Raw genomic sequence first — 24909 nt, 5'->3', positions numbered from 1 at the left:
CCACTTCAGCAAACGTGACCGTCCACCACTCTGGACCACTGTTCGTCTATACGACTGTTTAGCCCCTGCACACGCCATGTAAACACTATATAGTGGCTAGCTGTGTTCATTTAATCATCCGTTTATCTTGTTTAATAACCGTTTAACCCATTTAAATGAACATTTATTCCAAAAAAAGAGCTAAACAACAGGTGACCGAAAGTTTAGTTTTTACCGTTTAGGCTAACACTGCTCTGGACTCTGGTGCATTTTATTGCGATTTTGCATGTTTTCGGGAGGCTTACCTTTTGAATCTTGCCACCCTCAAATTTTGTAGTATCGCAAATTGGATTGAACGAAATGGGGAGATCTCCCCAAAGAAAAAAACAAAACCTAGCATCCTGAAAAGCTCGAACTTGACAACAGAAATGAAGATCATTTCATTCTGTAATTCAAATATTGGTATGTTTTCAAATAATATAGTGTACCAAACAAAGATATGCTACAACTTTGATCTTCTTTTGAACTTTTAAGGAGTTTGCAAAGATAGTGGGTTGCAACTGAGTATTATTACAGTTGCTTGAATTTAGGAAAAAGTTCTTTTTACCTTATTGAACTTTGGGATGAATCCGCATTTCCTTCCTAGACGATAAAACCGTCCGCTAGATTGTTCAGGTTCGCGATACCGGACATATAACCTCCCTAGCTGGTTTCTCTCAATGATTTTTCTCTTTTTTATATATTTATTTTGGCTGAATCTTTGAAAATTATAGTAAATAAAAAATAGAAAATTTAATTTTGTTGGACTCCACATGAGTAGATCTATGCAGTGAACATATGATATGATATAACTTAGTAAAAAATTGTGTTGTACTTTTAGATATATACACTTTTCTGTAATTAATTCATAGCTACAGTCGTGGTACAATTATGATGAAATTTTTATGGTGGGCTAATCAATATATGCTTGATCTGTAGTAAAAATTTTATGCTTATTGGATCATGTATGTTTGAGCAACTGAAGAGTCTTTGTTATAGCTTGAAACTCTGTTGACGCTCGTTACGGACCAATTTCAACTGTCCACTTCATTAGAAAATTGGAAGAATTAATATTTTTTACATGCATATTTATCTAGAATAATATCATTTCCACATTGTAACACCCGCATTTTTATCTTATTAAAATTGCACTACCAATCACTTGATTAAAAATCTTTTAAACCTTTTTCCGCCGCTCGAGTTCCCGAAGCCCACCTCCTGATTTTCCGCCATCCTGACATCGCGCAGTCTCTTCCTCTTTTTCCGCGGAGCCGCCCATGCCTTTTCCTTTTCCACCGGCCCCCCCGTCCCGTTGCATCCCCATCGTATCGCGGTCAGCCGTGTGCGCCTGCCCGGCCGCGCTCGTCGGTGCCGCGCGCGTGTCCCCTCTTTTCTTTTCTCATATTTTGTTCAAATCCATTTTATTTCTCTCTTCTAATTCTCCCGCTTGCTTATTTAAATTGTTGAGTAACGCAACAATTTAAATTTCATATCTTTGCTTATTTAAATTGTGGAGCTACTAAGTGAAAATTTAAAATAATAATAATAAAAAATTATTTATTTATTTAAATAAGCACGCATTGCTGGCTGTGCACGCCGCCCCCATTGCTGGCTGTGCACGCGCGCTCGCATCGCGCCGCCCGCGTCACGCCACAGCCGCCGCGGCCACTGCTGCTCGCTGTGCCACTGTGTGCTTGCTGCCCGTGCACGCCAAGCCGGCGTGCGACCCGCTGCTGCGTCGGTCCATCTCCGTGCCGTCCCCTCGCCCTCGCAGCTTGCGCCTTGTCCCCGAGCATCCCGGCCGCCATTAATGGCGAGGTTCCTGTGCTGCCTGTGACCCTTCCATGCCGGCCGTCTCCCCTCTCCCTCTCGGCCTATAAATCAGCCTCCGAGCCGCCCCTCACTTCCGCCCACACCGCCCCAGCACCTCCCCTCCTCTACCTCACGCTGCACCTCCCCTCCTCTACCTCATGCTGCAGCTCGCCGCCACCGCTCACCATTGCCGGCCACCACCCATCTCCGTGGACAGCCCTCCGTAGGCCGTCTCCGCACGAGGTGAGGGCCGGAATCGGACCCCCCCCCCCCCCCCGGCCTCCTCTCCGTTTTCCCCTCCTCCCCGGGCGTCACCATGCACTAGGGGGCTGGCGCCAATGGCCTGGCCGCCCCCCCCCCCCATCCTACCATTCCCCCCCCTCCCGTTCTGTCTCGAGGAAGAAGAAAGGCAGACTTGTGCATGACCCCCTCCACTTTTCCTTCTTATGCAGTCCGCAGCCCTCCACCTCCCTCTCTCAAATATTTAATCAGAGCCCCTTCTATCTCTTTATTTCATTACAAATAGGTCCTCATCCTTTTAAACTACTCCCTAAATGACCTTTAACTCATCAGTTCATGCGACATTTTGTTCCGAATCGATTCCAAACTCCACCACGCATCATCTCCAAATATTTTCTCCAAGTCTCAGGATCCACATCCGATAAATATAATAGTCTTCTCTATTTTTTTAATCGAAGCTCCCTATTTCCCTTTATTTTTTTAAGCTCGTCGGCGTACTCTGTTTTTATTGTGTGATTGTTTGTGTGTCGTAGCCGACGGTGTGATCGAGGAGGAGCAGTACCGCGAGCCGGAGCCCGAAGACCCGTACCTCGAGGAGGAGCTTCCGGAAGGCTTTGAGGAAGGCAAGTCCAATCCCATCCTTTGATGCATATTTATCCCAGTTTTATAAACACAACCTATTGGCCTATTTTATAAAATGCATTGTTTTATTGCAAGATATGGTTGGATAGCCACCTCTTGATTGCTACGACTATTCCATGATGACCTAGGTTAATATCTATATAGGATTTGCTCTGTTGGACGTTAACTACTGCTAGAAATGCTTAGGACCTTTTATTCCCTTTAATATATTTTAACCATGACCACAACGTGCTTTATCGAAAATAAAGGTGTGAGTGTTTTAAAAGATAAAACGAGATTTCTGGAAAATAAAAGAAAGATATAACTTGATGAGATGGACGGTGTTTCTTGTGTGAAATACCACTGGTGAGCTTGTACCTTTGTGGTTGAGCATGGTTGGGAGATATCCGTCTTGTCAATGTAAGGATGAACTGAGGTGTCATCTTGCCTAACCCACTTATCGTACAACCACTCGACCGTTGTGTGGGCAACGGCTTAGCATAAACCCCACTAGTTGCTCTGCTAGCCAAAAGGAGAGCTGGTGAGCAATGGGAGATCATGGAGAAGGAATACGATCTGTGTGAGTTATGTCCCGGTTATGACTTTGTTGATAGGTCATTAACCCCATGGTTGCTTCCGTGTTGGCTAGTTAGATTCTGCTAAGGTGGGTAATGGCTTTGTTAGGATCCGCAGCGACACTAAGGTGTTCATAGTGCGATACCCTACTTGTGGGTAAAATGTACAACCTCTGCAGAGTGTAAAATCTATTCGAATAGCCATGTTCAAGGTATTAGACGAGTTACGGCTTGGTCACTTCAATAGATATTTTGGGATGGTTGGTCTTGTGGCGTAGTCGTTTTGAAAGTGTCCGGCAGTTGTGCCGTGAGCTACTATGGATGTGGAGTCCGGTAGCATTAAAACTTGGATCCTTTGTGTAGGATCAACCCCACTTATTATTCGATTACTACAGAATTATTTTGAGAAAACTCTTTTATAAAATGAGCTCTTGCATGTGTAAAATCTTGCTTTATCGCAAACGAACCCTAGCCCTATCCTTGATATATCCTGTGCATGATCTTTATTATCTCTCTCCGTGGGTATGGTTGGACTTGTTGAGTACGTATGTACTCACTCTTGCTTATTTTTTCAGAGGAGGATCCAAACTTCGTTCCTGAAGACGTCTAGTAGGTTGTCGTTCTACACCCAACCTTACCTGTGGTTCAGGATCTCCACAGGAAGCTTACCATGGCGCAAGACTCTGATGTTATCTTAGATTTTGTTGGCACTTTAGTTTGGCTTTTAGTCCTCATATTGTCCCTCATGATAGTGGTGCTTCAGTGCCCGCTACCTCGACGGTTTGTATAGTAATGAACCATCTGATGTAATAAATGTGTTATCAGCCTTCTGGGACTGATATTTGTATCATATTTAGTCACCTCTGATGAGGGGACGCTTCACATATGTACCTTAAAAATTAGTGCTATGCAGGAATTTGAGTAGAATTGGAGGGAAACACACCCTTGAATTCAAGGCAAAACCATCGACCAATCAAAAGGTACAATTCAACCTTTCATGGATCAAAGGACCCACCAGAGAAAACAACCGCCTTAGGACAGCGTCAAGCCTTGCATAAGAGTCACCAGGGTCCACCTGCTAGCCACTCAAAGGATGAGGTTAGTTGGTAGCTTGACTGGTTCGGCCGAACCAACCAGGTTGGCCGAGCCACCGACTTACCTCTTACACGTGGCATCTTCTCATTGCACCTCAAGGTCGGTTCTAGGTGAATGCATCTTATTTGCCGGCCGAGACACCCTGGATACATATATAAATATGAGGGGAGGGGCTCCAAATGAAGACACATCTCAAGTTGGCCTCTTTCAAGTTTCTCTCTTGCTTAGTCCATAGGCTAGAGGAGTTTAGGCTGAAGTAGTTTTTCTTCGGGTTCTCGAGGTTGCCTAGGAGCGTTCGATATAGAAGCGTTCGATATAGGTTTAGCTCTTCCTCTCCTTTATAATTCTCAGATATTTTTAATAGAGTTATCTTCTAAATTTATATACTTGCATAGTTTATCTTATGGGATGTCAGACATGTATACTATAATTGGTTTATATTCATACCTTATACCTTGCATGATTAGAAGAGTAAATCTAGTACCACTGCAATGGTTCCTGTATTCTTATGTTTGCTCTTGTACGATGTCTGTCCATCCATAGGGTGGGAGCTCCGCGCGAGACATTAGATTGTCGCTCATCAATGTAGACATGGTGTCTGGGTTATTCAGTATTGCCGGATACGGTCCTATCCCATGATTAGATAAGGTAGGCGGCAGGTGGTGATAGCTCTATCCTTGCAGTGTAACACTCCCTGTTCGGGTAGTGGATGTAGAAGGTCCATAAAGTAGCCGAGTTGGCTGGCGGCTCCTCTGCCAGTCACGTGGGGTTCTCCCGGTAGTGCCTGGAAGCTTAAAGCTGAGGATAATCATATATATGTGTATAAGTATATTATATATAAGCTATATATCTAGATAGAAGTACATAAGTTTCTAGTTTCTAGTAGCTTTATTTTTCCTTTCTCTATGCTTATAAATTTTTTTAGTTTGAATTTGAGTAACTTGTGTGTCACACTATCTTATTATTTATATATTATTTTATCTCTGTTTATACAATTGAATATTCAAAAAAATTAATCATCAACTTACCTATTCTATAAATACGACATCCGAATTATAACAGTATTCCGTGCATTTGTAGATTTATCTATGACGCAAGAAATACCGACTTATATATTTCTAGTGCCTTCGCCTAGAACTAACCATCCCGGTGACGACGCTGGAAACGCCAACGAACTCGAAACAAGCCCAACCTGAGTAAGCCCAGCAGCAGGAGAGATCTAGCGCGCGGTCCGGTGGCCTGGCCAGGCGGAAACAAGCTACAGCAGCCAATACGAAACCCAGCTACAGCAGCCCATGAGAAACCCAGCTTCAGCAGCCTATATATAGCCAGCCATGGCCCGCGACGGCACACCCGCTCTCGCATTTCACTAGTCGCAACTCGGAACGCTCGCCGATGTCCGCCTCCATCCCTCCTCCTCCCCCTCCACCCGCGTGCCCCAGATTGATCGATCACCCTACTGGTCTCCTCGTTCGTCGCCCTAACCGCCTGGCCACCTCCTCATCTGACCTGACGACCACCATGGCCGCCGCCTCCGTCCTGACTCCGCCACAGACGGTCCGCCCGGCGCTCCCCCGCCCTTCCCGATTATGGCCCAGAGCCACGCTGCCTCCGGCGCTGCTCGCGGAGGCAGCAGCGACCGAGACGCCGCCACTCCGGTGCGACGAGCCCGCCGCGGCCGTCAACGTCCGGGGAACAAAGAAGAGGGGGCCACCGCTTCCGCCGCCGTCCGGGAAGTGCGCCAAGAAGCCCAGGACCGCACCGGCCTCGTCCAGCGGCGCGGTGGCCGCGGTGACGGTGAATGCCGAGAGGCGGGTGGCTGTGGAGAAGAAGGTCGCCGGCTGCATCTTGGCTCGGAGCTGGGCCGGCGCCGCGGCCGCTTGGCGCCAGGCGGAGGCCCGGACGGCGCTGCAGTGCCTTTGCCTGGAGCTCCCGCGGGGATCGCGCTGCGCGCTGCACCAGGATGCACCGGGGCGGTCATGGATGGAGCAGCGGAGGAGCGGGTTCCCGCTCGTCGGCGGCGACGGCGAGGTGCTGGTGCCCATGGTGGGCGCCGGCCACGACGCCGAGGTGTTCTCGAAGTACTCCCGGTGGCGCAAGAACGTGCGGATGCCGAGCCGATTCTACATGCAGCATGTCCGGGTGATCGACGACGGACAGGAGGACTGAATTGAAGACATGGCACGCCGCCGCGCCGTGTTCGTGCTCTAGCCAATAGCTGCCAAGATCAGGGCAGCCATTAGAGATTTAGACTTTAGACATAAGAAAAGGCTGATTAATGTATGTCACTCCAAAAAATATGCCATGAATAGCTTCTTTCAATTGCGCATCTGATATCTTATTGGAGTCTCTCTTTTCGATTGCGTATTCATTATTAGCTTACTATGAGGTTACTGCCAAAATCTTTTCAAATCGAAATTTCAACTACAAAACAGTAATCGACAAAAAAAGTTGTTCAAAATCTCCATTGCAATTTAATGTACTAATAAATTTTCTGTTATCGTTGACCGGGCGTGGGGATTTCTTTTTTCTCTGACAGACATACATTCGTTGGAAAAACAAATAAATACGCGGGCGCTTTTCGGTCGAAATATTCCATTTTGGTTTGAATCACCAGTACCCACTATCTTGCTTCTAATAATGACACCTTGCCTCATCACCGTGGCCAAAAGGAAAGAAAAGAAAACGAAATTAACTGAACAGTTGAAATTAACTGAACCATTTTACTTCTGTTTTGAATTATCTTGTCGATACAATATCCCCATTGCATACACTATGTTTTATCATCATTGTGGCAAAGTAAAAGAAAAAAATAATTTGGGAGCTGATTTCAAAGACCAGTTTTGTGAGGTGGGAGGTATGTAGAAATTTGGAACTCCTTCAATGCACTGATGTTTTTTTTTTGGAAAGCTTTAATTGGTCAGTTTGAAAGTTAGTTGTTTTTTAAAGGATTCCCTTTAAAATATATTTGGCAAATTCTAGACATTAGAGCTGCTATGTGATGTAAGAGTAACAGTCGGTTGACAGAGAAATGTAAAACTGTTTGCAATGGCGTTAAGATCCATGGCCGCTTACAGTGTAGTACATTCTTTTTTTTTTTGAGAATTACAGTGTAGTACATTCAGATTGAGGGCTCTGCTTATGTTTGCAGCATTCAGTCACACGCTGCAGACCTGCAGTCACTTGGATGCGTTGCGGAACGCTGTTGCTTGGCCACCACGCTGGCTCACGCACATCGTTCCCGTCGTCGAGTCGGATGGCAGCGCCGTCCCCGTCGCCGCGTCCGCGAACCGACTCGGATGCTACGTTGCCCGCGATGGCGCGATATAGTGCGTTGAGGCCCCGAGGCCCGAGGGCGTCCGATGCGCCTCACCGATAATACTAGATCCGATCACTTCACCTCACGATCGCGCGCAGCGAAACCGCCTCCCACCGCCGCCATCGACCCCCTTCCGTGCGACCCATGGCCGCGGCAGTCTCCGCCATGGCCCCGAGCTGCCCGCGGTCCCTCCACGGCCCGTCCCGCCTCTCACGAGCATCACCTGTAGCCGTGTCGCCGCCGCCGTCGCCGCTACTGTTCTCAAAGGAACGCCTCATACTGCAGGCGCAGGTGTTCTGCAGCCAGCTCCAGGCGGCGCCGCCGTTCTCCTTGGACGACCTCTACGCGCCGATCTCCGAGGACGACGCCGACGTTCTGGCGCCGATGTTCTGCGAGGAGGAAATCCAGGCGCTATGTGCCGCGACGCGGGCGTCGCTGCAGTCCGCCGGACAGCGCTCGGACGGCCAGGCCGGCGAGAAGAGGAAGTCTCCGCCGTCGCCGCCTTGCATATCGGACGACGACGAGAACAAGGAGGCCTCGCCGCCGCCGCCTCCGGTCAAGAGAGCCAGGACGCACCGCAGCAGAAGCCGGCGCCCGGCGTCCCCGCGCCAGCTCCGGGAGTGGCGCAAGAAGATCGCGACGCGCATCCTGCGGCGGAGGTTCCGCGCGCCGGAGCTCTCGCACGGTCGGACGGCCCTGGGGTGCCGGTGCCTCGAGCTCGCGCTGGCGGGAGGCGGCGGCGGCGGCCCCTGCGCGCTGCACCAGGACGCGCCGCAGCCGGGGCACCGGGCGTGGATGTACTCGGCGCAGGGCCTCGTCCCGCTCGTCGGCGGCCCCGGCGAGGTGCTAGTGCCCACGTTGTCGGCGGGCAACAGCAAGGCAACGGTGTCGCAGTACGCGCGGTGGCGCCGCGGCGTGCGGATGCCGACCCGCTTCTACTACGCGCAGGAACGGCTGGGCGGTGTGGCCTAGATGCAGGACCGGCAAGCTGTATGGCGCATGTTGTGCTCGACTCCCGGCCGGGACATACGAAGTGCTCAGAATGTGGATGTTAAATTTGCTTTTCCACCTCAAATGATTGATTAATTTGTAAATGAAAAAATCCACTTTGTACTGTACTGTATATGTTTACCATTTTTGCTATGTACTGCAAAATCTTTCTGGAACAAAGCACATGAACGATCAGCCAGAAACTTTCAAGAACACAGCGGACATACACTAGACGCTCTTGATCTGCGAATACTGGCATCTGAAACTCTCTGGAAACCTACAGTGAAACAACTGTAGCAGGCCGATGATGTCCCGCTCATTTTTCTTTTAGATGAAGGAATAATAGATTAACCCAGCTTCTGTCGGGGTCATAGTACTAGCCGTGTCCGCGGTCGCCGCCGCCGCCGCCGCCGTAGCTGCCATAGTCGCCTCGTCCACTGTATCCGCGACGGCGGCCTCCCACGACGCGGCCCGCTCGGGGAAGTTGAGCCGCGCGCCGGGCCCTTGCAGGCGGCAGGCGGCGTGGTCGTAGGCGAGCGCGGCCTCCTCGGCGGTGTCGAAGTTGCCGAGGTAGTGCCGCTGGCTGTCGCCCGGCCGCCGGATCGCCGCCGCCCACTTGCCCGAGCGCCGCCGCCGCACGCCGCGGTAGCGCTTCAGAGCACGCGCCGCTGGCTCCCCCGTCCCGCCTCCGCGCCCAGGCGCCAGCTCCGCGTCCGCTGCCTCCGCCGCCTCATCCGCGGCAGCAGCGGCCGCGGTGTCCCCGGCGATGGCGCGCTCCGCTTCCTCTGCCCACGCCCCCGGTGTACGCGCCTCGTCCGCGGCCGCCTTCCACGCCGCCGCCCTCTCGGGGAAGTTGAGTCGCGCGGTGCCCCCGTACTCGCGGCGCGCAGCCTGGTCGTAGGCGAGCGCGGCCTCCTCGGCGGTGTCGAAGCTGCCAAGGCAGTGGCGGTTGGGGTCCCCCGGCCGTCGGATCTCCGCCGTCCACTTGCCCGAGCTCCACCGCCGCACGCCGCGGTACCCACTCTGCGCTGGAGACGAAGCCGCGGGCTTCATGGTGCAGCCCCGCGGGCCCAATCCCAAACACCCGGCTGGCCTTGCCGCTGGCGCTGCATGTTCTTGTGCGAAGTCAAAATCATTGAACCACGGAATCACCGTAGAAGCTGTGCCGCGAGAATCTGGGGAGATGTTGAGGCACGGATCGGGGAGTTTTGGAGATCGTCAAGGAGGTTGGAACTGGTTCGTTTGGCAGCGGTGGCAGAGCAAGTTCCAGAGAGCACCTGAAGCAGAGAGCCGCGAGCACTTTCTAGTTTCTTCGTCATGTTGAGCCGGGCCGTCGTCTGTTTTGATGCCCGTTTATTGTACTGGGCCTGTTATCTCTCTGTACGGTACGGTCCAGTTAGAGCGACCTCTACCTTTTTAGTTGGATGTCAATTTTTACCAAGCTAAAATTATGGCAAGCCAATATCTTGGCTTGCCAAAATTAGACCATACTAAATTATTAGTAAAAAATTCAGATATTTATTTGGTTTAGTGCCAATTAATATTTTCTTCTCTTGTAAGGTCTAAAATTTCTAGTAAGTTGTCATAATTTTGGTCAAAGTGATCAATCTTTTACGTATGACCTTAGCCAATTTTTATTGGTATATCTTGATTTTGGCATCGCAAATATTGGTAGCAACCAAGCAGGTTATAAATAGCCCTCCCTAACTTAGTAGCATGTTCTTTCAATTATAGCACTGGCGAGGTCGAATCTATATCTATTTTTAAAGTATGTAAGATTTCTACCTAAATTTTTGTTGGTCCGCTTTGTGTCATCGACAGGTGGGTCTTAATCCATCCCGTATGCGAGTCGGATCAGTTCTCCATCCACGACTCAATCACGTAGATCCCTACAAATTAACGTACAAACAACTATACGTATCCGATACTTATACCAACTTTAACCGTAGCAACGCACGAGCATATCTGCCTAGTAAACATTAAAATTTGATTTCTTCAATTCTTCTTTATATAAAAAGGCAAATATGAGGCACCCTTCTAGGTGTTTTTTCTAAAGAAAGGAATTTATATATGCGAGTTTATGCTGGATCATAATTCATAAGCAGACTTTCTCTGTTTTGGTCCCCCCGCCCCCCACCCCAACCATCGGATCAACGGTCCAAATGCTCTCAGCAAGAAGTGAAAATTTGATGCTTCTTAGAAATGGGACTACTTTTGAAAGTCAAAAGATGGATCTTCGTTGATCTTGCGGTAGCTCGGTAGAGCGTAGACGTTGCCGGTCCTTTCAAAAGCATACTATGCACACAAGGTGGTTCGCTGGTTCTAGCCAATTTTGTCATGGTTGTTAGCATCGGTTCCGCTGTCAACTGTCAAACAGCTCGGACAAATCGGATTTCGCACTCCATAGAAAACCATTAGCACTGGGGATGTTGTAATTAATTCAGCTACAATAACAATTTTGCTCATCTATTTGCAGTGTTTGGCACATGCGTTCTGGAACGCCTCGGTCTTCTCTCCACTCGCTCACAAAGTCACATGCAACAAGGCACGATTTCGCTTTCGTAAAAAAAAAACTAGATCTGACTGTCCTGACGAACTTGTACTAAACTAGCAAGAACTTCTGATTCGACACCGGCCCAGCTTCTGTCATTGTAAATTCAGCCCAAATTCAAAAGCATAGGGGCTGGTTTTATCTTTATTGCATCGCGCTTCTTCATACCTCGTGCTTTTGCAAATCGCTCGCACGCTGTGGCGAGATTTCTTTTCGTCAACGAACATCGCTAGCCCGATCGAACCCCCCGCCCCCCCCACCTCCGAGGCTCTGAAGATTCGGTGAGGGCATGATTGCCCAAAAAGTTGCGCTTAATTGTCTATTTAAATACGAACCGTAGATCATTATATTCTCTAAATGACCACACCGACAGTGTGGGGAAGCAGTTCATGATTTGTTTAGTTTAATTAAACAGTACTGGTTCAAGAGCTACTTCACTTTAGTCATAAAGATCTCTTAAACATTTTACTCACCGGACGCCACACTAGATTTTTTCCCTTTTTGTTGGAGAAATTTCTTGGATTTATAAAAGGCTACTTAAGTGACCCAAGAAACTCTACATCTCTGTTTCAAAAAAAAAAGAAACTCCACATCTCTTGAATGTACATGTACTCTATCCATTCCGCAATATCTGCATAACACTGACGTTTTTTTATGAAAAATAAACATTTTTTGGAGAAATAACCACTAGGCAGAGTAAACAGAGAGAGAGAGAGAGAGAGAGAGAGAGAGAGAGAGAGAGAGAGAGAGAGAGAGAGAGAGAGAGAGAGAGAGACAGACAGACGCAGTGAGAACTGCAGGAGCTGATCGCAGAGCTGTCGGCTATTATCCCTTTTGCTTACTGGTTGAAGGCTGCCCTCTAACCGAAATTAGTCGGCAGGGGCAATTCGGTCAATCCACCGCGCCAACGGCAAATCGCGCGGTGGACACACACGACCCATGCGGCGACAGAAGGGCAGGCGCGCACCAAAAAGGCCATAAAAAGAAAGCGAGCTCGGAGCGGATCGAGCGGAAGAAGAGGTAGTAGTCCTCTCCTGCTGCTCACAGCTCACTTGCTGAGCCAGCTCACCCTTCTCCGACGACACTCCAAAGCGCAGCTCGCGCGCGCACGAGCTCCCAGATCCCAATTTGTCCCCCTGCGGACAGAGGATAGCTCAGATGGCGATGCCCGCGCGGCCGCTGCTGGTGCTGGCCGCCCTGCTGCTCCCGGCGCTCCTGCTCTCCGCCGCCTCGGCCGCCGACAGCAAGAGTAATGCTCCCGTTACCTTCCGCGCTCCCGCTTCCTGTTTCCTGTCGCTTGCTGCATTCCTTTTGTTTGTTGTTCTTGCGCGCGCTCGAATCTGTCTGGGACTGGTGTTCCCGGTTGCGAGCCTGGGGTCTGGATCTGGGTGTTTCGGATGCGGACTCGGATCTCGGGGGCGGGGTGGGCTGACGGTGGGTTCTACGCCATTGGGGATCGGGCAATTGGGTGACGGGATCACCGTTGTGAGTGTTCGCTGAGCCATGGTTCTCGCTTCGTGTCCTGTCAGTGAAGATAGCTTTCCTGAACCGATAATTGACTGGTTACTTCCTTATCTGGTCGAAAAGTGAGCCCAATCCTGGGGAATTTTAGTGCAGTCACCAATTTTGGCATATGTTTGTAAAAAAAGGGTACTGTACTGTACTATGGTCTGCTTCATTTGGCATCTATGGCCAATTTTTTTTTCCGACGAACCTCTGTGGCCAATTTTCAAATGTAAATTCGCAAACTTTTGTTAAGGTTGAGTGATGGGGTTTGAGATTAGAGGGGTATTCATTTAGTCGTAGTGGGTCAAATTGTAAGAACTTCTAAATGGGACCGGCCACTTCGCCAATTTCTGTCTCAGACATGTTCTGAAGTAACTTAATTGGTTATATTGCTTGTCTTAATACTGGTTATAATGGTAGTGTTTGGGAACCTTGGTGGCGACTCTGTCACTCATCTACACGATTAAGTTATAAATGTGGAAATGTTGTGTGATTGATTTGATGGCAATAGCGCAATCTACATAGTTTTACTTACGTTGCTGCCTGGAACATTATAACATCTGGATATTTATGAGAAATAAATTCTTCAATATTATGCTCACTCAGTACAAATTTACAGCCTAACATGCCCATGAAATGGAATACCAGCCATAGAAAGAGCCCGGCTGCTACACTGCGTTCAAACTATGATGCGCCCATGTAGTCCTTTACCTCATCGATTATTACATTCATACCTACTGCACAACTGGATGCTTTCTACTGGACTATTCTCTGTAGAAGCTCATTTCCAACGCCTAACTATTTAAATAAACACATTATTAGCAGGACCCTTGTCATGGTTAATTTTATTCTATTCTGGTAAATTAGCTGTTTCTAAGGAATGCCTGCTGTTTACTTTCTTCATATTCATGGAAAGTTACATTGCTAGCATTTCTTGGAGATTTATTTGTTCGAGTAGAAAAATACTACAAACCTGCTAGCCTACTACATAAGCTTTGGTAATTAATAGGATGTTAATCTTCCATAAACCTCATCTAAATTTATTTTAGTAGTAAGCATGCTTTTTGATTTCTACACCCCTGTGTTTATAACATTTATCTAGGACGCATTTGCATCTTCACCTCCTCTTGAACCCTGAATTTTATATTTTCTGCAACACCGTGCTTGAATTATCTTCTTTCAGACAACCCTGCCGATCAGCTCGTGGCATTGATCAACAGCAACCGTACTGCCAGCAAGGCCTCTTCCCTTTCTGATAATCAAGGTCTGGGATGCATTGCTCTCCAGTACATCAAAGCATATGAAGGTCAATGCAGTGATGTGCGTAACAAGAAGCCTCCGGAGACCAGTTTCACCGAAATATTCGCCCCGAGCTGCGGTGTCCAAGTGGCGACGCTTTCCAAGATCACTGGGAGGCTCATGGGTTGCCAGTCCAAGTACCCGTCTCCGCCTGAGGCCTTCCACATCCTGGTTAACGACGCCAAGGACCTCCAGGTCTTGCACAGCAAGAACCACACCGAGATCGGGGCAGCCGTGAGCGGCACCGACGGCGGCGGGCCGTACTTCTGGTGCGTCCTGTTCAGCGGTGGGAAGCCCGCCACCAGCTTCAAGGTGGACGGCGAAGTGCCCAAGACCGCCATGCACCCGGGATGCTTCAGCGGCAACAACGACGACTGCGCGGGCCCGACGAACGGCGCCGTTCCGATCAGTGCTGGCGCGTCGAGGCTGGTGGCAGCGCTTCTTTTTGTTGTAGCTTGCGCCTTCGCTTTGTGAGCTTGAGTAGGGGGTGCTGTTTTCCACCATTCTTTTGCTTCGTGAGGAAGGAGCAGCGCAGCACCCTCCTGCTGCAGTGCTTCTACTGCACCATTCTTTTGCTTGTTTGAGCAGATGAACTATGTAAGGATCTGAAGATCATTGTTCAGCGTTTGAGTCTACCTGTTGCCTGTTCAGAATCTGAAGATCATTGTTCATCATTTTGAGACTATCTGTTACCTGTTCAGAAATCAGAATGTTCGTCGAAACGATTTTGTGTAGTACTCTCTTCAGATGTTTGCTGGCACTGTAAGAACCTTCTGACAAATTGTGGTCGGATGGCATCAACTGCATCAGCAGGGATGTCCATGCTGTCGATGCTGGGTACAGGAACTGTCGCCGTGCCGGTGATTTGCTGGCGGCTTAGACTTTTCGTGGTGCACGGTTTAGGTAAGTAAATTAAGAGGTCGAAAAAAGAAACTACCTATGATTCCGATCATAACAACCGTGTTCCCAACTCCCAAATCTTCCGCTTGGAACAAGAAGTAAATCTTTCTTTCTGAAGTAATTATCCATGGAATATCTAGGCGGCTGGCAACACGGAAACGGCCAGCAGCGAAGATTCCGGAGTGGTAAAGGGTAAACTGCATTCCGTACGAACCCAAACGCCACGGGCGTGAGGCTTGGCACAGAAGCGTGGCGACGGGTGCCTCACAAGCTGTCAAAGTTTTCAGCCGTAGGTCACACCAAGCTTTCAACTGGCCACTTTTGTTCTCCGATGACGCATCTTCCACTAATCTGGTCACATCGGCTAGTACTAGCAGAGACGAAAGGCTACGCGATCCCCCTAACCGCGTCCACCGAAAGAGATCACTGGGAGCACGGGTGAACAAGCGCAGAGCGGCACGCAAGCTACAGCCCCCGCCGGCGGTGCCTCCGGCCGTAGAAAACCCGGTCGCCGCCGGTCCAACGTCCAAACCATTGACCTCAAAGAAAAAAAACCATTTTCTTCGGCCTCCCGTTCGCCCCCTCCCCGGCTCCGCGCAACGGGCACCCAGCAGCCGCCGAGACGGCTGGACCCGCCCCATGCGCCAGGGCTCCAGAGACCCACCGGTCCCAGCACCCATGCCACAGGAGCACCGAGTCCACGGGGCCGCCAGCCAGCCAGCCAACCAACGAGGCTTCCCTTCCCCGCCGCAGGCCTCGGGCCTCGCCCCGGGCCCCGGCAGACACGACGACCGTGCAGTCCCGCGCTGCGCCCGCCCCCGATCCGCTCTGCCCGTTTGCGCGGGAAGAAACCCATTAAAAAAGGGCAGAGGAGAGGAAACCGCCGCCCCGCCCCGCCCCGCCCGGCCCGCCAAAGCCGGACCCCGCGCCGCCTCGGCGCCTCCTTCCCCTGCAAGCCTCCCCCTCCGTATCCCTCCAAACCCCCCCAACTGCCCGCCCGCGCACTCAAACCCCCCAAGCCAAACCCCTCGCGCCGTCACGCCCTCCGCGATGCCCCACCTCCGCTCACGCGCCAGGGCGGCTGCGGCTGCGGCGGCAGCCGCCTTCCCGCCGTCACCGCCGGCGCCGGCCGGCGTCCCGCAGGGCACCCCCGCGCCGTCCCCGTCCACCTCCCTCCGCCTCGGCCTCGGCCCCGCCTCCCCCGACGACGATGGCTTCGACATCAAGTCCCCCGCCGCCGCGCCGCCCCGGCGCAGCCTGCGCCTCGCGGGCGCCGCCGCCAGCCCGGCGACCCCCGCCGCGCGGGACGGCGGTTCCTCCGGCTCCGGGCCGGGGTCCGGGTCCGGCGGGAGCGTGAAGGGGACGGGGAGGGCCCGCGCCCGCGCCTCCGCGTCCTCCCCTGCTGCCGCCTCGCCGATGTCCGGGAACTCCGGGAGCGATGGAGGAGGGCCGGCGGCGGGCGGCTCCTGCTTCGGCGGCGCGGCGCCGTTCATAAGCCTGCGGTCGGGGTCCCGGATCGCAAAGCGGCGGGTGGAGGCCGGCGGGGAGGCGGTGCCCGGGCCGTCGGGCGGAGGCCAGGTGCGCGACGAAATGCCGCGCCGGGGCGCGGGCGCGCCGACGAAGCGGCGGAGGAGCGTGCTGGTCGGGGGAGTGGAGACGGAGTACGTGGCCGATTCGGAGAGCGGCTCCGACGGGGATTGCGTGATGCTGGGGCAGAGTGGCGTGAGGGTGCTGGGGGCGCAGGTAAACACGGGTCAAAGTGGGGTGGAACCTAATGCTGTTGCTATGAGCATGGATGGGACTGAAGATGGAGCAAGGGATGGTCCTGCCAAGGCAGGCAATGGGGAGTCTGGTGGGTTGCTTGAGCAGTTAGTGTATCCTGCAGGAAGTCCTTCGAGTCCTGAAGCAGAAATGATTGTGGATATGTATTTCAAGGAAGAGTTGCGCCAATACAAGCTTAGAAAGGAAGGCAAAGCGAAAGAGAAGCTAGTTTTGGGGAACAACCATTCTCGTGCTGTGGGCAGTGGATATGGATCCTCTTCCTGCAAATTAAGTACTGATAGTAAAGGAAAGGGAAAGATGGTTGTGGAAGATAGTTTATCATCATCTCTGAGCTCAAGTGAGGATGAGTTGGATTCGGAACAGGTGGATTCTAAAGAGATTCAGAGGGACAATAGTTTATCATCTCTGAGCTCAAGTGAGAATGAGCTGGATTCGGAACCAGTGGAAGCTAAAGAAGTTCAAAGCAACTCAGGATCAGTTTCTGCTTCTATGGAGCCACTTCGCAGGCAAGCAGCAAGAGAGCGAGCTATCAGGCTGGCCCCTAAGTTTGCATTCTTCAAAGCAGATAAAGATGAACCTAGTCAAGATGATGAGGAAGAAGAGTTAGAGCCTGGTTCTGACCCTCAGGACTGGCCAGGTCCATTTGCAACTGCTGCCAGGATATATGAAGAGAGAGAAGCTAAGTTGAGAGCTCGAGAATCGAATTCACTGAAGGTCAACAAGTCTGCTAATAAGGCCATCGTTTGGTCGCCTTCAAAGGATAAGAAAAATCCAGTACGAGCTCGGGCTGCCCCATCACTTACAAGCTTATGCATAAATACTCTTGCAGAACATTCTGAAGGCATTGAATCACTTGGAGGTATCCCAGAGGAGCTAAAACATAAGCTGTTAAAGATTCTGTGTCAGTCTAGGAAGATGAATACTCATCTTCTCAACGAACTACTGTGTGATAGTCCTACAGAACTGCATCTCAGTGAGTGTTCGTGGCTGAGTGATGATGACTTTGAGAAAACTTTTGGGAAATGCAAAACAGATAGCTTGCAGGTACTATTGTTTTTACACTTTATGCAGTTTCTACATGATATACACATTGTTTATACATTTTGGTAAAACCTTATTTCTTTTGGTTAAGTCAACGATTGAGGACTAACTCAGTGTTTGTCGTCATGTAGGATCTACAGCTTGATATATCTGGAAGGTGCATGCCTGATTACATATTGCCAACTACCTTAGCTAAGGCTCCTAACTGCATGCCATTGTTGAGAAAAATATCTCTGAAGGGAAATTATCGTCTTTCTGACAAGGGTTTAGACACAATCATCTCTGCTGCACCTTCTCTGAGCTCACTAAATTTGTGCGAGTGTTCTCTTCTCACTTCATCTGGAATCGTTATTCTTGCTGACAAGTTACATTCGGTACTTAGAGAACTGTATATAGATGACTGTACAAATGTGGATGCTATGACGATTCTTCCCGCACTACAGAAGATTAATCATCTAGAGGCTTTGTCAATGTCTGGAATACAATCTGTGTGTGATAAGTTCGTGAATGAGCTCCTTAGTATACATGGCTTGAATATGAAGGAGCTAGCATTTGCTGGTTGCTCGTAAGTCTTTACAGTTTCATGTTTTAGTCAGTAGTTTCCTTTTTGAAGGAGCTTCTTTTATGCAAGTGAAGGGAAACAAATATGGAACTGCATTTCTGACTAGCCATCCTTGTGTTGTCTAAATGTAGGAAGCTTACCTCGTCTTCCATCAAGACTATCGGGCAGAATTGTCCACAATTAACTTCCTTAGATCTCCGCAACTTGAATAGATTGCGTGACTCAGCAATGAGGCATCTTCGCTATGGTTGTAGGCTAATAAGGAAACTGAAGCTTCAAAGAAACACATTCAGGTATTACCCCTCCCCCTTTGCTTTGCTGTTCCAAGTTTGAAATGCCTAATTTCTAAGCAGAATAAAGTGCTGTGTAAACATTCATGTTCATTGCGCATTTTTTTCCTCATCACTGCATCTTAAAGGTTTCCAAACTCAGATGGGCGGATGATTATTATTATGTAATTAATTAGCTTCTATCTAGCATTCTAAACTATCTTGTTCAGTATGCTAACTCGTATCCTTCTTTCTAATATGATTTGTGCATTGTAGAAGTGCTGTATGTTTTTCTGCCTGATCGTGCTAAGAGTTTGAGAGTAACATGACATTTGATGTCTCATAGTTCTCTTTTGTCACTTGTAGCTCTGTGTCATTAAATTACTACTGTTTATAAAGATTCATGAAAGACTTAGACTGATAGAGTACAAGGAAAAAAGGGAATGGAATACACCACTGTAATTGGTAGGAACTCTTACTGGTTTCCATTCTCCTGAAGGGTTTCTTGACGTTGAAACCAGCAAGGTTTAACACTTTGAGTATTATGGAGCTTATAACTTCCATTTTAGTAAGATGATCACCTGTTAATTCATTTAATGGCACTCTTCTTTTGTGTTGATTATAAACATGCTCTGTTGTAATGAGATCGCAGCAAATTCTTCCTGACATGATACTTGATCTTTATTACAGTGATGAAGCAGTTTCTCGATATTTGGAAGAATCTGGAGGATGCCTAACTGAGTTAATGCTTAATAATGTTGAGAAGGTAATTTCTCCATTCTGTCTTCTTGAATGTTATACTCCATGACTGATACAAATCTTATTCTTGGGACATCGCAATTCTATTTTTGCTTGAGATGCAGATCCTTTAGTGTAATTGAAACCTAGGTTATTCTACTAACATTGAGCTGACATGATGTGAACATGAGATATGATTTATTACATCGACCTGTTACTGATAGAAAAGGTAATCAAGCAAAGCATTTGGCAAAATGCGAGTGAGCAGCCTTTGGGAAGGCTTCACATGCAACAAATGTTTGTTGGTTAGTTGGGAGCATTATAATGTGCATGGGTGAGAATTGGTAACAGGGATTGCACTATACTTTAATGGGGAGATACACTTCATTTATGCACCCAGATAGTCTATTTATTCAAGCTGGAACTAAAGAGTACATGTTGGAACTGGAACATTTCTGATTGTTTGGTGTAGTCATATAACTTCACTTTATAGAGACATGATTGTTTGGGGGCGCAATCTAGAGTGTAAACCTTCTTAAGATACTGCCAAATCTTTGTTGGTTGGAGTGTATAACACCTTATCCTGTTATTTACTGTTTTTTGGTAGTTTTTGTCTCAACTGGGAAATTAAGCTTGTTAATACCCGCTGTTTTCTTTTGTTTTTTCCTTTCAGCTGTTTCAAGTATAAACAATTTGACGCTCATAATTAGTTCTGATCCGCTGTATTTCATCTAGGTTGGAGACCTTACTGCTCTTGCAATTTCTCGCAAGTGCTCTGTTCGGTTGGAGGCTCTGGATCTTTCCTTCTGCCGTGAACTGACCAACGAAGCTCTGGGGTTGATTGTTGACAACTGCCCATCGTTGAGGATTCTGAAGCTATTTGGTTGTACCCAGGTATGATGACCTTTCTAGTAAACAAAGTCTAATCATAGTACACTTTCTGTTACATGTTCTTTCCGTAAGCAATTCCAATCATGTGCAAGGATTAAGGAACACTGTTAATTGATTGGTAGTGGCAAATGAGTCATAACATGACAGCCTCAATTGTTTTAGGTGAGACTGTACTTACTGCTAACTGGTTCATTGCAGATCACGGATTTGTTCCTTAAGGGTCACTCAAATACATCCGTTAAAATCATCGGAATAGAAGGGAGCATACTGGAGCAAATGGATAACCGTTAGTTTGTGTGGAAAATGACGCTTCATTGCCCTGACCATTCTGTTATCTAGCTTAGGAATTGAGACATCATGGCCTGAAGGTGGCTGCAGTTTCCAGCGGGGAATATTTTGCCAACCGACCCTGCTTAAACCAGTTAGATGCCCTTAAGAAACTATCTGGAAATGCTTGATTTTTCTTCATTTAGCTTTAAACAGTGGAAAATCTGCTGCTGCATTGTGCAGACTATCGTATTAGATGGTTATGGATGGATATTCAGATCCTTTTCGTTTTATAAGTGAATGATTATGAACCGATCAATATAGGGTTGATCGCCTGATCTGCAGGAGTGCCAGCGTTCGTCGATGTTGTGGCCGCGGAACAAATGGGGTTGAGCGGCTGGAGTGCCTTCAGATTCCTCAATGTAGCGGCGGCAGAACAAACAGGGCTGTCGCCTGTCGGCATGAGACTGGTTTGTCGATGCCGTCGCGTCGGGCACTTTGCTGTCGATGTTAAGGGAAATTTCTGAAGGCCTTATCCAGTGGTTAATCGACTCAATTCTTTTTGGGTGGGGCCGTGGGGGGTAAAAATCACGGTGGTCACTGGTTTTGACATAGTTCTTCAGTGATTAATTTTGGTTTTCATGAGCCGATGGGACCCTATGAAGAGGAACAAAACAGAAACCTGCAAGTGCAATTGCCACCCTCTGCATCTCTCTACTCGATGTCTCTACCGATGCTCTTACATCCGAAAAAACGACATAAGCTCTCTGCCTCTCTATCCTTAAATGTATCATGTGCAAGGTCTATGATTAAGTTATAACTACTCTCTTAGTTTCAAATTGTAGTTTATTTTAGCAAATCAAGATATATAATTTTACTATATATATATAGATATAATGCATATAGATGCATAGTAAAATCTATATATATCTAGATTTGGCAAAATAACCTACAATTTGGAGCAGAGTGAGTAAAAAAAAAATTACCAACGCTGCAACTGCGTCAGTAAGACCAGTACATTTGCATGTCAAATCGCATTGCATGCATCATCAACATGGGCCGTCCGCTCCTTCCCTCTCGCTGGCCCAATAACCCCTGCCCTCCGGCAGCAGCCTCCGTCCTCATGTCGGCACACAGACAAGGTCTGCCGCTGACGGGGTGAGTATTCTGTTAGGGAGACAGAAAGCTGGCCAGATGGGGCCGTGATGATGCAGTGATCGCACACTGTTTTTGCTCTGTGCACATTGATTTTATTATCGTGGAATCCTTGTAATAGACATATAAAACTTAGGGAATCTGGTTGAGAAACTCTCTGCACAAATAGGATATAGGGATACTTATAAAGAAGAGAAATTATAAGACAATGGCAAGTCACTAGAGAAAGAAGAGATAGCACTAGTGTCAAGCGATGCATACTTTTTTTCTTGTACTATTACTTGTTCACATTTTCTTCTAGGACATGAAGTTAAGTATTGTACCTGGGGAGATCAAATGTTGTGCCAGGACGTACGGTCATGGTCCATCGATCTTGATCTCCAGGTAGCACTTGTGCCATGCGATGGCCCTCCACAGGTCACGCATGTCATCGACGTGGACAAGTTTCCTGATTGTGTAGGTCGCTGGCGGTAGCCTCCGGAGCAGCTGGTCCGCCTTCTCGCCGGAGACTTTGTGATCCAGCGGCAGGACTGCATGCATGGATCATGACCGAATCTGTTCTGCTTGCAATGCTTGATGTGATTACATTGGTCAGGACGACGTCGACATTTTTGAGCTTGTCTATGGTGAGTAGTTTGAGCATATAAGTAGGGCTTCCGTTGTTCCACGTACAGGTGGCCACTGCAAAGATAGGTGTGTTAAGTGCCGTATGAAACCAGGAGTGCTAGAGAATACCGTAAAAATTAAGGGGGTTATGTGGGATAGTACAAAGAAAAGGTTGGAGAAAAAGAGAGCTTGTTTTTAATTTTTTTTTTACAAAATCGACTTTGCTAGCCCCACAGTTTACAACTGAAAATCATTAAAATTGATCCATTGACATGGTTAATTCTCTAAATCAACATGACTAATTCTCTAGCATCGACATGGGTCATCCGTCTCCATCCCTCTCATTGGCGGCCTCCGGCAACAGCCACCATCTTCGTCGGTCGGGACAGGATCTGGTGGACTGCGCTAGGCGAGGGGTTTGGGGGGGGGGGGGGGGGGTGGGTTTGGGGTTGGGGGTTCCGGGAGATACAGGAGCAACATTTGGCTGTGACGATGTGCCAACTGGTAACTGATTTGTATGCTAGTGCAGCCCAAGGTGCATGATGATCAGCATGAATGTCAAATGTATGATGCGCATCAACAGCTGCAAGATATAATATAGAACCTTATAAAAAAAGATATAGCATAGAAAAATTGCATCTTTTCGGGTGTTGTTGCTAGACTGTGGTGTTGTGCCATCCTAAACTCCAAGGCCAGATCGACGGTCCGGATGCATCTGACGTCCACTGTTGTTTGCTGTGCAATGCGCAGCTTTGGCATCCTAAGACAACGTTGTTTGCTGTGCAATGCACACCTCTGGCATCCTAAGACAACGTCGGGACACAACAATCTTTGACTCTGATCGCAATCCCAACCATCAGGCTTAAACAACCACACGCATGTGTGCTGACCGGCCGAGGCGAGGCCTTGCCTTTGCCGGTGACGTGCTCGCTCTCTGAGAATCCACGCAGTTAGATTTGCCTTGGGATCTTCTATATGCATAAATTACAAAAATGCAGAAATGATATATTGTGCTTCTCTTCTTTTTTGGAAAAAAATCAGTGATGTATATTCTTAAATATTAATGTGCTATCTACACTTTGATCTATGAGACGAGATACACGCTTAATAAGATTAGTAGACAGATGTCATCATCCACCTTGGCGGCCCTCATCTTTTGCAGGCACTCTATCAAGTGGACTGCACTAAACTGCTGAAGGGTTGTCATTTTGTGCGCCTAGGAGGAAGCAGGCTAGATTTGGGCATTTGGGAATGACAAGATGCCAACTCAGTAACTGATTTGTATCACTTGCTCACAACTGGCCAAGTCCTAAAGGCTACAAAAGTCAAACGGTCCATCTCCTGACGGGCATCCACGGCTCCAAGATATATTAGAATACAAAAATTCAGATTTCAGTTTTCCGACTGCTGGTCTGCAGGCCTCCTACGCCACATCAATGGTGCAGACCCTTGGCTCCACCTGCCAGCGGAAGAGATGCGTGCGGTTCGACCTCGTCCTGTCGAGATGCTGCTTGTGAAGTGGCTCCTTTTCTGACAAAATATGACGTGGAATTTGTTTTGGTCTGTATAAGGCTGACGAGGCAGTTTCTTATCTTTTTTCCTGCCTGCGAGGCAGTTATTTTTCTGCTGCCTGCTTTGTTCTCCCTGGTTGACCACTTCCTTGCAGGCCTAGCGGCCGGAGGTGGCTTCATCTTTGACACCGTGACCCTGTTGTTCTTCAAGTTTCACAAACCAGTTACTCTTTCTATGGGCCATGCTCACGACACTGAGGAATAGGTTTGGTGACACCATACAGGGCTGCACTTGAGTTGAAGTGCTGCCAAAATAATAGGCAGGTTAGTAGGTGGAAGATCTTGCCAATGGAACCTAAGATTCCAAGTGAGTACTTCCTCCTAAGACATAAACCCATGGAATTCGGTGGAGAAACTCTGCGCAAACTGGATATAAAGGTATTTATAAAGGGGAGTAATAATAACAAAATGCAACTCACTAGAGATGTCATGTGTATAATGATGATGAATTAGAGAGAGGAAGGGAGGGTGAGGGAGAGAGTAAAATTATTATTTTTTGATAGGGAGTAAAATGATTGTTTACTAGAGAGAAAATTTGACTTTTTTCACACGCAGAACACCACCATGCCATATGCATGGTCCAGACACATCTCCTCTTGCTGTATCCGAGGCCCACTGAATTTCTTTAATTATGCCTGCGGGTGGTTTCTTTTATGCTGCCTACTTTGTCCTTCTCGGTTGATTAGTTCCATGTAGGCCCTACGGGCTACAGGACATCTTTGATGTTGTGACGCCACTGCTCTCTATCTCACAAATCAGTTATTTTTTTAGAAAAAAGAATAATTCCGGCTTCAATGACACACAACCCAGTTCTTACTTGCGGTGGTGAGGGACTGATGCGCCTGCCATGGTGTCAGTGGTTTTTGTGCCATGTAGAACATCGTGATGGAGGAGGACCCTTCGGCACTCCAGCAAGTGTGGCACGGGCAGAGACACATCACTGTCACATCCAAGGACGACCGCCATGTCCCTTGGGAACTGATGCCCACCTAATCCCTGATCACTAACATGTGGGGACAACATGTAAGATTGGACAATGGGTGGTACCGCACACTCCCCTAACTCTTTGGTGTACCGGACTTAAGCACATGTCACGAGCGA

At 48.5% G+C, this 24909-nt stretch overlaps 3 protein-coding genes across 3 annotated transcripts; 2 read left to right on the top strand and 1 right to left on the bottom strand.

Moving 5' to 3' along the window:
• Positions 1 to 8829: 8829 nt before the first annotated feature.
• LOC112897766 (ethylene-responsive transcription factor ERF055-like) lies at positions 8830 to 9955 on the bottom strand. The gene has a single exon (XM_025966158.1). It carries the CDS (start codon positions 9721 to 9723, stop codon positions 8998 to 9000), a length of 726 nt encoding a protein of 241 aa, XP_025821943.1. The 5' UTR covers positions 9724 to 9955; the 3' UTR covers positions 8830 to 8997.
• A 2251-nt stretch (positions 9956 to 12206) lies between these two features.
• LOC112896241 lies at positions 12207 to 14733 on the top strand. Its single transcript, XM_025964161.1, has 2 exons — positions 12207 to 12470; positions 13911 to 14733. The coding sequence occupies exons 1-2, from the start codon at positions 12380 to 12382 to the stop codon at positions 14498 to 14500; spliced, it is 681 nt and encodes a 226-aa protein (XP_025819946.1). The 5' UTR covers positions 12207 to 12379; the 3' UTR covers positions 14501 to 14733.
• Positions 14734 to 15652: 919 nt separating this feature from the next.
• Positions 15653 to 21160, top strand: LOC112898033. Its single transcript, XM_025966449.1, has 6 exons — positions 15653 to 17752; positions 17881 to 18314; positions 18443 to 18604; positions 19271 to 19346; positions 20054 to 20212; positions 20408 to 21160. The coding sequence occupies exons 1-6, from the start codon at positions 15977 to 15979 to the stop codon at positions 20498 to 20500; spliced, it is 2700 nt and encodes an 899-aa protein (XP_025822234.1). The 5' UTR covers positions 15653 to 15976; the 3' UTR covers positions 20501 to 21160.
• The last annotated feature ends 3749 nt before the right edge of the window (positions 21161 to 24909 follow it).

Source organism: Panicum hallii, chromosome 6, assembly GCF_002211085.1.
Source record: "Panicum hallii strain FIL2 chromosome 6, PHallii_v3.1, whole genome shotgun sequence".
NCBI lineage: Eukaryota > Viridiplantae > Streptophyta > Magnoliopsida > Poales > Poaceae > Panicum > Panicum hallii.
The sequence above is the reverse complement of the archived record's forward strand: the minus strand, read 5'-3'. Positions and strand labels throughout refer to the sequence as shown.

Coding starts and splice junctions, on each gene's coding strand:
- LOC112897766 (XM_025966158.1), bottom strand. CDS start 9,723: ATGAAGCCCGCGGCTTCGTCTCCAGCGCAGAGTGGGTACCGCGGCGTG.
- LOC112896241 (XM_025964161.1), top strand. CDS start 12,380: ATGGCGATGCCCGCGCGGCCGCTGCTGGTGCTGGCCGCCCTGCTGCTC. Junction 12,471..13,910: donor CTCGGCCGCCGACAGCAAGA/GTAATGCTCCCG, acceptor ATCTTCTTTCAG/ACAACCCTGCCGATCAGCTC.
- LOC112898033 (XM_025966449.1), top strand. CDS start 15,977: ATGCCCCACCTCCGCTCACGCGCCAGGGCGGCTGCGGCTGCGGCGGCA. Junction 18,605..19,270: donor CTTCAAAGAAACACATTCAG/GTATTACCCCTC, acceptor TCTTTATTACAG/TGATGAAGCAGTTTCTCGAT. Junction 20,213..20,407: donor AGCTATTTGGTTGTACCCAG/GTATGATGACCT, acceptor GGTTCATTGCAG/ATCACGGATTTGTTCCTTAA.